This window comes from Vitis riparia, chromosome 13 (genome assembly GCF_004353265.1).
Source record: "Vitis riparia cultivar Riparia Gloire de Montpellier isolate 1030 chromosome 13, EGFV_Vit.rip_1.0, whole genome shotgun sequence".
In the NCBI taxonomy this organism is placed as follows: domain Eukaryota; kingdom Viridiplantae; phylum Streptophyta; class Magnoliopsida; order Vitales; family Vitaceae; genus Vitis; species Vitis riparia.
The window spans coordinates 641,300-653,504 of NC_048443.1; the positions used below are offsets into that span (position 1 = coordinate 641,300).

Genomic DNA, 12,205 nt, shown 5'->3' on the forward strand with positions numbered 1-12,205 from the left:
CCAAACCTGATGCCTTCCCTATGGAATCTACCCTCAAGTTATCAGCAAATGATACCGATTTCTATGAAGATCCATCAGGTTACCGAAGACTCATTGGCAGATTACTTTACTTAACTCTCACTAGGCCTGACTTAGCCTATTTTGTACAAGTACTCAGCCAATTTTTAGCAAAACCTGCTGTCAGTCACCATCAAGCAGCCATTCGAGTACTGAGGTATCTAAAGGCCACACCAGGGCAAGGTCTTTTTTTTTCTTCTTCTTCAGATTTTCAATTAAAGGGTTTTTCCGATAGTGATTGGGCAGGCTGTGTCGATACTAGAAGGAGTGTCACTGGTTTTGCAATTTTCCTTGGCAACTCATTGATTTCATGGAAATCAAATAAACAAGTTACAGTTAGTTGATCCTCTGCAGAGGCAGAGTACCGAGCCCTTGCAACTACCACCTATGAAATTCAATGGCTTTTGTATGCCTTACAAGACCTGGATATCAAACATTCACAGTCAGCTTTGCTATATACTAACAGTAAATCAGCAATGTCCATCGCCACAAATCCAGTTCAGCACGAGAGAACAAAGCATATCCAGATTGATTGCCATCTTATTCGCGAAAAATTGCAGCAGCATGTTATTAAGCTCTTCCATATTCCATCACGATTACAACTCGCAGATATCTTTACAAAGCCTCTCGGTTCTCTACCTTTTCATCATAATCTTTGCAAGATGAACATCATTGACATCCATGTTCATCTTGAGGGGAGGTGTTGGAGTGTTGCATCTCATATTGAAAGCATGGAATTAAAAAGGAAAGAAGAAAGACTTAAAATAGAAAGCAAGTTAGATGAGAAGAGTTAGTTAGAAAAGTTGTTATTTCAGTTTATTTTTGCTCTGTTATTGTGTCATTGATGTATTATAAATAGGACTCAAGTCTGATGTAATTTTTCAGTTTTTTCTGCAATCCATTTTCTTTTGCGTCCTCTGTTTCTTGGTGTTTTTCATCAGTTTCAGGTTCTTCTGATTCTCAACACATCTCTTTGTAATACATTCAATATTCTATATATATATATGATATTTATAAAGAAGATAATCAAATATCATTGAAACATGGGTATCTTTTTTTAATAAATGCATCACTAAGTACATATATTTTAATGAAAATATTGACAATGTTTCGATATTTTCTCTCTTTTCCAAAATCATAATCAACAAATATAGTTTAAAATTTTTCTTATATATATGAACTCCACCCCACTCTTCTCTACTTTCCCTTCATCCGTTTATTTGTCTATGGAAAATTTGTTTTTTAAAATTTGTTAGGAAATGTCTCAATTTCCTAATTAAAATATATAATTTTTTTAATAAAAAAATAATTATATAGAATATTTTCTAAATTCATATACCATTGTAATGAGATTTTTTATAGAATAAACAAGGGGAATAGATTAACTAGTGAGATCTGCATACAATTTAATAATTAATTAGTTAGCTAATATTATATTAACTCTAACTCAACTTATTTGGCCATCAGAGTCATAGGAGCCTAAAAGAGAAGCTAAGAGCAAAGGGAATGCATACAACAAAACAAAAACTGTGGTATTCCCTTCGAGGATCTCATGCCCACCATCTTTTCTCTAAAAAGCATTGAAATATATTTTGGAGATCAGGAGATCGAGGATTCAAGCAACTGGTAAAGCAGTTTCCCATATGAAGGTTGTAATTATGAGCAAGAGAAAATTTCCAATGGAAGAAGGATTGAACTGGAAGTAAGTGTTTGAAGTCGTCAACATCATGACAAAGTTGTTGGTAATTGGTAACTATGGGGCTGAGAGATTATTTTTTGAAACGTTACATTAAATACCAACCTCTTATTTCGTTATCATCAAAAGATGGCTACAAGAAACCTTGGGCTAACTAGTAGATGGGTTTAATTGCATGGTCCAAACTAAGATTGAAATAAGAATGCAAGCTCCGTGTCCACAACACGCTTTCATACTGTTGATATACGAAACCACCGGGTGGTTTTCTAAGTTTTGAATCTTCCAAATCCTTGAAAGACTTTTGGTGAAGTTGCCAAAATTTCTATCTAGATAGAGTTCACAGCTGGTTTTGAATTTTCTAAACACCTAGAAAAGAGACTTTTTGCAGCAAGTACTTGCCAATTTTTCAATACCTGTAAAGGTCAGAATACGAGGGAAGCCATGGGCTGATGAATCATGTTACATCAACTGGAAGAGAAGAAGACCATCTAGATGTTTACCTGCCACCTTGAAATTTATAGCCATTGTGTTGCAACCTTGTTTGTACTATTAGAACAAGAAAATGGAACCATACTAACAAAGAAAACACTGTAAGAACAAACATATATATTCAACTGAATTAGTTCATGATATATGGAACTCCCAGGATTACAAAGACGAGTAGGTGCGTATATACTGTCATAGGGATGTGTAGTTTCAGAAGGTTGAACTAAAGGGGAAAGGACAAGGGGGCACAGGAACTTCAACAACTCCTTCAAGCATCAGTATGACCATTCCCATGGAGGGCCTCAAAGAAGGGTCCTCTTGAATGCACCAAATGGCAACCATCACTACCCTCTCCAGCATCCCCATGTACTTTCTTGCTTCATCATCATTCTTCACTAGCTTATCCAATCTGTGCCCTCTATAGCAATCATAAGCCCAATCAGTAAGTATTGCTTCCTCGTCATTTTCTGGCTGTGAATGTACGCTCTTCCTGCAACTGATGATCTCCAGTAACATAACCCCATAACTATAAACATCCACTTTCACCGTAATCGGCTTGCTCCTGAACCATTCTGGTGCAACGTATCCTTTGGTCCCTCTGATGGTTGTAAGGGCCCGAGTTTGATCTCTCATCAGAAGCTTTGCTAGTCCGAAGTCTGAAATCCTAGGTGTAAGGTACTCGTCAAGGAGGATGTTTGCAGGCTTTATATCACAATGGATGATGGGGGTGCTGCACTCTTCATGTAAATACATTAGCCCTTTTGCAATCCCAAAGGCAATCTGTAGTCTTTGGCTCCAGTCAGGTGTAGATATTCCAAACAACAAGTCTGCTAAAGATCCATTGTTCATGTACTCGTATACCAGAAGCCGGTGCACCCCCTGATCACAGTAGCCAAGCAAACTAACTAAATTCCTATGGTGGGTCCGCCCAATCACAGTGACTTCTGTTTTGAATTCCTTCTCACCTTCCTGTACCACCTTATCTAACTTCTTGACTGCCACAAATCTCCCAGCATCTGATGCCAAAACCCCTTTATATACTGTTCCAAAAGCTCCCCTGCCCAATTTCTCCTTGAATCCACAGGTTGCCTCGTCAAGTTCTTTGTATGAATAAGTTCTCACACTGGTGGTCGCGAATATGCTTGAAACGGACCGGAGATTCGTCAGTTTCTTGTTGTAGAAGAAGAGAGCAGCTGCAGGAATTGCTAACAACAAAAAGAGATTAAACAACACAGAGCTGCCAAGGAGTACTGACCCAACAAGGATCAAGGTAGACTTGTCTGGGCATCTCTCTATAGTATCATTTTTAATCCGTACCTTGATGAGAGCAGTAGTGTATTGGAGCACATTTTGTGTTGGTTCGTGTCTTCCATTTGAGACAGGAAACTTCTTCTTCCAACACTGATTGTCAGTGTCATAGATAGCAACCACACAGAGGCAATCATCTTTGCAAGACTGTTTACACTTCTCCTTGTTGAATTCAGGTCCCTCCTGAAGTTGATAATCAGATAATGGCCAGTTGACATCTTTTAATTCTCTGAACTCTACTGCATCCTTGTTTGCTTCCCATCCATCAACAGCTGTTTGGCAGCTGGGCAATTCAAAATTCGGTTTACAGCCTTGTTTTCTGTCAAGAGGATCCAAATGAGAGTACCCATCTGGGCATAGACAATCAGGCAGCCCCCTTCCATCAATAGAACAATAGCTGTTGAACCCACAAATTCCACTGCCAAGATTACTTGGGGTCACGGTACAAATGTTATCGGGAATGTTTTTCACAACAGACCAAGAAGTACTGCTGTTGTCACGATTATATAGCCTGAAAACTCCGTCCTGGTCAAGCGTTGCCCGGTAATAGTAATCTCCCGTCAAGCTAATTCCGGAGGTGATGTTAACAGTACCTCCATTCCTTAGAAGAACATAGATGCTACCTGACTCATCAAAAATCACCCGTTGGCCAGAATTGCTGCTATTTGCAGCATCACTGGTGTAAATTGAATAATAAACATCATATGCTTTACCAGATTCTGGGTCCAAGGTATTAAGTACGAGATTGCCACCAGCTTCCACTTGAATCTGGAACCTTCCCTTTGAGTAGCTGCTGTTTGACTGCTGAGAATACAGGGTGCCACCGATTTCCAGTGTTTGAGTTGGCAAGATGGTGTTGGCTGGATTCTGGAAGCTCTGCCACACTGTAAGATTTTGATTCCTATTTTCAAGAACAAAGTTACCAGTATCAAGCATGGCAGCATGAGTGACCGCGGTAACAGAGTTCTGAGGTCTCCATATCTCTTTGCCTTGTGGATCACTTAGTATGAACTGGCCATCAGAGGTAAGTTCAAGTTTGGATCCTTTAGGAGCCGGGTTATCTCCATTTGCATACCAAACTAAGGTTTTTTCCGGTATTTTTTCGAACCAGATAGCAAGCAAGAAGAGACTTTGACTGCCAAGGCGGTAAAACCCAAACGCAAATTCACCAGAAGGTGATACACATCTAGGCGAGTTGTTGGAGGCGGTAATATCAAGATCAGTGCAATATTGAGAAAAAACTAAAGACGGAAGGACAAGAAGAAGCAAGAACCTGGCAGCCATTGCAGAAGAGCCTTGGTACTACCCTTCACACCGGAGAAAGTTTGTAGAACATATAACAGTATTCACAAGGGATTGTGAGACTGGAAAAAATAGCATGCACAAGGTCAATGCGGTCGTATTGGGTGAGCGGTGGAATAAATTTCCTGTGTGAAACATCTTCCAAATTCATTTTAAAGGTCATTGCTGACACGTTTTCCAAGCTTTGAATCTTTGAAAAACTCGTTATGACCAACCACATATGCGTGGCTTATCTTCTTCCACTTCATAGGGTTTAGGATATGGCTTAACCCCATATGCATTAGGTGTTTAATGTGCATCTTCCAAGAGTACATCATGGGAAAGCTACTACTTCATTGTCTAATATACACAGCCATTTTTAAGGCCTAAGTCCCCATTTGTGATTGAAACGATCACTTCTCGGTCAGTCAAGAATTTTGCATACTTACAAATCTGATTTCACTTATTCAAGGTATGAAAGAGATTTTAACGGTCAATTCTTACATTGCAGAACTGTTGAAATGGTCTTATTACAACCACCAAGAAGCCAAATTATGTGTCTAATCTCATAGTTATAGTCCGGGGTTCTACTGACATGTGAAGTGGTATCTATTGATCCTAATTGTCCGTTACCATTTTCTGAGACTTTGATACAAGACTGAGATAATCATGCTGTTTGATGAACTCAATTGCAGCTCAACCAGTCTCTGTTAAGATTTCAAAGCTATATAGTTGGTTTTGAATTTTCAGAGAACTCTCCACACTCAATGAGATGTTAGTGACTTAAAATGAATGTGTTAAAGATTACTATTGGGTATGCCTAATGTAAGAGAACAGAAATTTGATTGCCCAAATTGCAATTGTAGGCAGCTAAATGCTATTTCATCAACATCACAAAGCCGAAAATTCAGTATAGAGTTTGATTTAAAGGTTGCACGCGAATAAGAACATTTCATCAATATCACTGCAAAAAATAAACAAATATGATCATAAATAATCATGAAAATTCTAAGAACCTTGGGATTGAACTTGAGCTTCTTTAAACTTAAAGCTAGCAACTATATGGAAGAACTTGGATGCAGATTGATGGTGAGTGGTTTTGTAGTTTCAGCATATTGAGTTAGAGGGGAAAGGAGATGGGGGGCATGGGAACTGCAACAACTCCTTCAAGCATCTGTATGACATTTCTCATGGAGGGCCTTAGACAAGGGTCCTCTTGAATGCACCAAATTGCTACCATCACTAACCTCTCCAGCCTCGTGTCGCTTCTCGCATCATCATCATTCTCCACCAGCTTATCCAATCTGTGACCTCTATAGCAATCATCAGCCCAATCAGTGATGATGGCTTCCTCCTCATTTTGTGTTTGGAAATCAGTGCACTTCCTACAACTAATGATCTCCAGTAACATGACCCCATAACTGATGATGGCTTGCTGTGATTGGCTTGTTCCTGAACCACTCTGGTGCGATGTACCCTTTCGTCCCTCAGATGGCTGTAGGTGTCTGAGATTGATAAATCATCAGAAGCTTTGCCAATCCAAAACGTGAAATCCAAAATTTTGGGGCTTGATGTGACCATGGATGATCTGTGCGGTACACTGATCATGCAAGTACGTGAAATCCCAAATGCCATCTGGATTCTTATTTTCCAGTCAGGCATTAAACTTCCAAAGAGGAAGCAAACAGCCAAACAGAAGGAGTTGTCTTACCCCTGCCATTTACACCAGTTGAAAAAAAGATTTAAAAAAAAAATTAATTTCACTTACAATTACCCCTACAAACTAAAAAATTTGACCCAAGGGAGGTGAAAAAATAAAAAAATAAAAAAATAAAAGAAGTATTTAATAAAATTTTAAACCAATGAAAATTGACAGTATTTTAAATTCCTTGTATTGAATTTTTTTTTTTCATTAAAAGGAAAATAGTTATAAAAAAAATTTACTTATATAGATATCTTTAATTTCGGAATATTTTTTATAATTTTATTTGTATTCCTATAACATAAGATTAAATCTACAATAGATGTGTAAATATATATTTTCACATGATCATAACAATGGATTTTTTTTTATTCTTATTATTTTATTCTCCAAAACAATCCAAACACATGAATATAAAATGAAATTGATTTTTTTTTTCCTTATTCTCTAATTGAAGTGGATTTACTTGATGCGTTTTTTCTGAAAATATTTTTTAATGTTAAAAAATGCATACTAAATTTTCTTAAATGTATAATTTTTCTCTATTTTTTTATTTTTTATTTTTATATTAGGAGTGTTATATTAGGCTAGATTTGACTTGTCTAATTGCTTGTGTAACCCGGGTCTAATATGGTGTTCGGATTGACATGCATGAGGTTTGAATGGGTTAGAATTGGATTTGAGTTTAAATATATATATATATATATGGGTCAAAAGTGTGGAAGGTTCATACAAGTTACCACCAAAAAAAAAAGGAAAATTCAATTTCATATAGAACTGCTAGAAGGAAGAGAGACAGTTCAAGATAAGCTCATGAAAACTCCAAAGGGGCGAGGGGGCACAGGAACTTCAACTACACCATCTAGCATTTGTGAAACCTTCCTCATTGTAGGCCTTAGCCCTGGATCCTCTTGGATGCACCAAAATGCAACCTTCACCATCGTCTCCGCCCTTTTCATATCCTTCCTTGCTTCCTCATCATCTTCCACCATCTCCTCCAATTTCCCTTCCATGTAGCATTCGTAAGCCCAATCCGTTAGCGCCTCTTCTTCTTCGTTATACCCAAATACAACACTGGACTTGCAACATATCATCTCCAGTAACATACCACCATAACTGTAAACATCAACTTTAGCTGTGATTGATCCTTTCCTGAACCATTCCGGCGCAAAGTACCCTATGGTCCCTCTTATGCCTGTTCGAGTGATTCGAGTCTGATCAGCCAACAAAAGCTTTGCTAGTCCAAAGTCTGAAATCCTAGGCGTGAAGTGGTCGTCCAGGAGTATGTTTTGAGGCTTTATATCACAATGGATGATCTGGGTGCAGCACTCTTCGTGTAAGTACATTAGCCCTCTCGCAATCCCAGAGGCAATCTGAACTCTTTGGCTCCACTCAGGCCTGGATATTCCAAACAGCAAGTTGGCTAAAGATCCATTGCTCATGAATTCGTATACCAGAAGCCGGTGCTCTCCCTCATTGCAGTAGCCGAGCAAACCAACTAAATTCCTATGGTGGGTCTGGCCGATTGCAGCTACTTCTGTTTCGAATTCCTTCTCGCCTTCTTGAATCACCTTATCTAACTTCTTCACCGCAACGGCTCCCCCCGGATCTGATGCCAACACTCCTTTATAAACTGTTCCAAAAGCCCCTCTGCCTAGTTTCTCTTTGAAGCCATGAGTCGCCACTTCAAGCTCTGTGTATGAATAAGTTCTCACAATGGTTGTCGCAAATCTGCTTGAAACTGACTTCAGTTTTGTTGGTTTCTTCTGATGGCAGAAGACAGCAACTCCAAGAATAGCTGACAGTAAAAAGAGATTAAAGAAGGCAGAGCTGCCAAAGATTACTGACCCAACAAGGGTCAGGGTCGACTTATCTCGGCATCTTGGTGTAGCATTATTTTTGGGTACCTTGATGAGAGCGGTAGTATATTTAAAAGCAATTTTGCTGTGTCTTCCATTTGAAAGAGGTAACTTCTTCTTCCAACACATATCTCCGCCGTGAATAGCAACCGCACAGAGGCAATCATCTTTGCAAGACTGTTTACACTTCTCCTTGTCAAAGTCAGGTCCCCTCTGAAGTTGATAATCCGATAATGGCCAGTTAGTCGCTGCTAATTCTCTGAACTCTACTGCATCCTTATTTCCTTCCCATCCATCTTTTTGGCAGCTGGGCAATTCAAAATTCGGCTTGCACCCTTGTTTTCTGTCCGAAGGATCTAAGTGAGAGTATTCATCTGGGCACAAACACTGAGGGAGCCCTTCTTCATCAACAATACAATAGCTGTTGAATCCACAAATACCACTGCCAAGAGAACTTGGGGTTGCATCACAAATATCATAAGGAGTGTTTTTCATTACCGACCAAGAGGAAGTATTGTGGCTGCCCACCTTCTTGTCGCGGTTATATAGCCTGAAAACTCCATCGTGATCGAGTGTTGCCCTGTAGTAGTGACCCCCACTGGAAGATGTACTTCCAGACGTGATGTTAACAGTACCTGTTCCATTCCTTAGAAGAACATAGATGCGACCCGATTCATCAAAAATCATCCGTTCAACAGAATCGCCGCTATTTGGAGCAACAAAGATACTGTTGCTCCGGTAATAAGCCTCGTATGCAGTACCCGATTCTGGGTCCACGGTAATAAGTTCAAGACTGCCACCAGGTTGCAAACGGAGCTGGAACCTCCCCTTTGAGTAGTTGCTTTCTGATTTCTGAGAATAAAGGGTGCCACCAAGTTCCAGCACTTGAGTTGGCAGGATGGTGTTGACTGGATTCTTGAAGCTCTCCCATACAGTAAGATTCTGATTCCTATCTTCAAGAACGAAGTTACCAGTATCAAGCATGGTAGCATGAGAGACAATATTATCAGCTTTCTGGGGTCTCCAGATCTCTTTGCCTTTTGGGTCCCTTAGCATGAACTGGCCATCTGAGGTAAGTTCAACTTTGGACCCTTTTGGAGCCGGGTTATCTCCATTTGCATACCAAACTAAGGTTTTTTCTGGTATTTTTTCAAACCAAATGGCAAGCAAGAAAAGGCTTTGATTGCCAAGTTGGTGAAATCCAAAGGCGAATTCACCAGAAGGCGATCTCCATGAGGAAGAGTTATCAGAGGCAATAAGGGATGAACCCAAACGAATTTCAGGATTAGCTTGAGAAAATACCAAAGGCCAAGATGGGAAAACAAAGAGTAACAAGAGCACGGCATGTTGAAGCATAGGAAAAGCCATTGGCAATGAATTCGGGTGACAGATAAGAACAGCTTGGCAGAAATTGGTGTAAAACATATAACAATCCGCACAAGTGCGAAAGATTTTGTCTTGGTCAGATTATCAGTACACGGTTTTCATAGCAAACAAGAACACGGCATCATTACAATTCAAAGCTAGTCATCCACATCTGTTTGAATGAGTGGATCTCTATTAAAGTTAAGGTCTTATTTGTAAATAAATAAATAAATAAAAAGAAAGAAATTAGTTATATAAGTTTTTGAGTTTTGACCCATACATTTTTTTTTAAAAAAAATTCTAAAAATTAAACTTGTTTTCAAAATAATGTCCAATCTAGCACATCTATGAAACTGTGGTTGGTGACTAAGACTTTGACCTTTTTTAAGTAAAAATATTATATTATTTTAATTTTAAATAAACTTATTTTATTATTTAAATAATAATAATATATGAAATTAAATAATTGATATTTTTAATTTAATATAAAAATATATATTTCTAATTTTATTAAAATAATAGGCACTCTATTTAATATAATATATTTAGTTAATTATATTTAAATATAAATAAAATATAATAATTATATTTATTTAAATAAATAAATTATAATTATTATATCAATTAATAATTTTTATATATTATATGTAAGTAGTATATAATATCACATATATATATATATATATATATATATATATATATATATATATATATATATATAAAAGTTTAATTTAAATTTAAAATTTATCATATTTTTATTTAAATATATAAATAAATTATTATTATATCAATATGATATTATGAACTTAAATTAAAATATGATAAATTTTAAACTTAAATTGAACTTATATACATGTGATATTATATACCACTTACATATAGTATATAAAAATTATTAATTAATATAATAATTTATATTATTTGTTTTTTAATAGGCTTTCATGATTTATTATCACATGTATATAAGTTTAATTGAAGTTTAAAATTTATCATATTTTAATTTAAGTTCATAATATCGTATCAATATGATAATAATTTATTTATATATTTAAATAAAAATGTGATAAATTTTAAACTTAAATTAAACTTTCATATATATGTGATATTATATACCACTTATATATAATATATAAAAAATTATTAATTGATATAATAATTTATATTATTTTTTTTTTCTAAATAAGCATTTATAATTTATTTATTTTAAATAAATATAATTTATTATATTTTATTTATATTAAATATAATTAACTAAATATATTTATATTAAATATAGTGCCTATCATTTTAATAAAATTAAAAAAAAATATTTTTTTATATCAAATTAAAAATATCAATTATTTAATTTCATATATTATTATTATTCAAATAATGAAATAAGTTTATTTAAAATTAAAATAATATAATATTTTTATTTAAAAAATTAAAGTTATATATATAAAGTTAAAGCCGTAGTTGGTGACTACGGTTTTAACCATTTTTAAAAGAAGTCAAAGCTGTAGTCATCAACTACAGCTTTAAATTTAAAGTTAAAACTGTGGTTGGTGACTATATTTCCAACCGTTTTAGAAAAATAAAATCGCAGTCACCAACTATGGTTCTAAAAAATTAAAACCATAATTCCCAATTACGGTTTTATGACATCATAGTTTATATGACATAGACGTACAAGATTGGGCATTATTTTGGAAACAATTTTAGTTTTTGGAATTTTTTTTTTAAATGTACTATTTTGGAAACAAGTGTTTTTTTTGTCCTTTTTCTGTTTTCCTTGGTGAGCTGGAATTAGGTTAAATGTGCAATCATCTCTAGCCCCAGTATACATGCTTGTTGCTCCCCTCTTTTTGGTTAATGCGAACAGAGTATTCTTCAACAGATTTTGCAATTTCTTCATTTTTTGTAAAATGGTATCAGAGCATTCTCCTCTGCTACAACTATTCTCTGTTAGTTTTTTTTCTTTTTCTTTTTTTTCTAAACCTTCCTGATGGCTCCTAGAGGACAAAACAATAATCAGGTTGTTATGAGCTCCACCTCTTCTCCAATGGAAGATCTCTCCGGTCCATTTTTTTCTCCATAATGGAGACCATCCAGGGCTTATTCTGGTTTCCCATCCTCTTCATGGCCCTATTTACAACACATGGAGTCGAGCGATGTTGATGGCTCTCACAGCAAAAAAAACAAAACGAGCTTCATTAACAGTAGTATTCCTCAACCTGCAATTGATTATTTGCTCTATGGAGCTTGGAATCGATGCAATAACATGGTTGATTCATGGATCTTGAACTCGGTGGCTTGGGAGATAGCTGATAGTCTTCTCTACATCTCTACTACTACAGAGATCTGGAACGACCTGAGAAAGCGTTTTCATCAAACCAAAGCTCCAAGGATTTTCAAAGTTAGAAAGGCTCTTATGGCTTTGAATCAGGGTGCGTTTGACGTCAACACTTATTA

The 12,205-nt window shown here is 36.2% G+C and overlaps 2 protein-coding genes across 2 annotated transcripts; both read right to left on the reverse strand.

Annotated features, from left to right (window-relative positions):
- Nucleotides 1-2,344: 2,344 nt before the first annotated feature.
- LOC117927827 (G-type lectin S-receptor-like serine/threonine-protein kinase LECRK3) lies at nucleotides 2,345-4,904 on the reverse strand. The gene has a single exon (XM_034847516.1). The coding sequence runs from the start codon at nucleotides 4,829-4,831 to the stop codon at nucleotides 2,450-2,452; it is 2,382 nt and encodes a 793-aa protein (XP_034703407.1). The 5' UTR covers nucleotides 4,832-4,904; the 3' UTR covers nucleotides 2,345-2,449.
- A 2,362-nt stretch (nucleotides 4,905-7,266) lies between these two features.
- On the reverse strand, nucleotides 7,267-9,774 carry LOC117927894 (G-type lectin S-receptor-like serine/threonine-protein kinase LECRK3). The gene has a single exon (XM_034847617.1). The coding sequence runs from the start codon at nucleotides 9,755-9,757 to the stop codon at nucleotides 7,331-7,333; it is 2,427 nt and encodes an 808-aa protein (XP_034703508.1). The 5' UTR covers nucleotides 9,758-9,774; the 3' UTR covers nucleotides 7,267-7,330.
- Between the last annotated feature and the right edge of the window lie 2,431 nt (nucleotides 9,775-12,205).

What these genes read in the sequence shown, in the direction of transcription:
- LOC117927827 (XM_034847516.1), bottom strand. Translation starts at nt 4,831, where the DNA reads ATGGCTGCCAGGTTCTTGCTTCTTCTTGTCCTTCCGTCTTTAGTTTTT.
- LOC117927894 (XM_034847617.1), bottom strand. Translation starts at nt 9,757, where the DNA reads ATGGCTTTTCCTATGCTTCAACATGCCGTGCTCTTGTTACTCTTTGTT.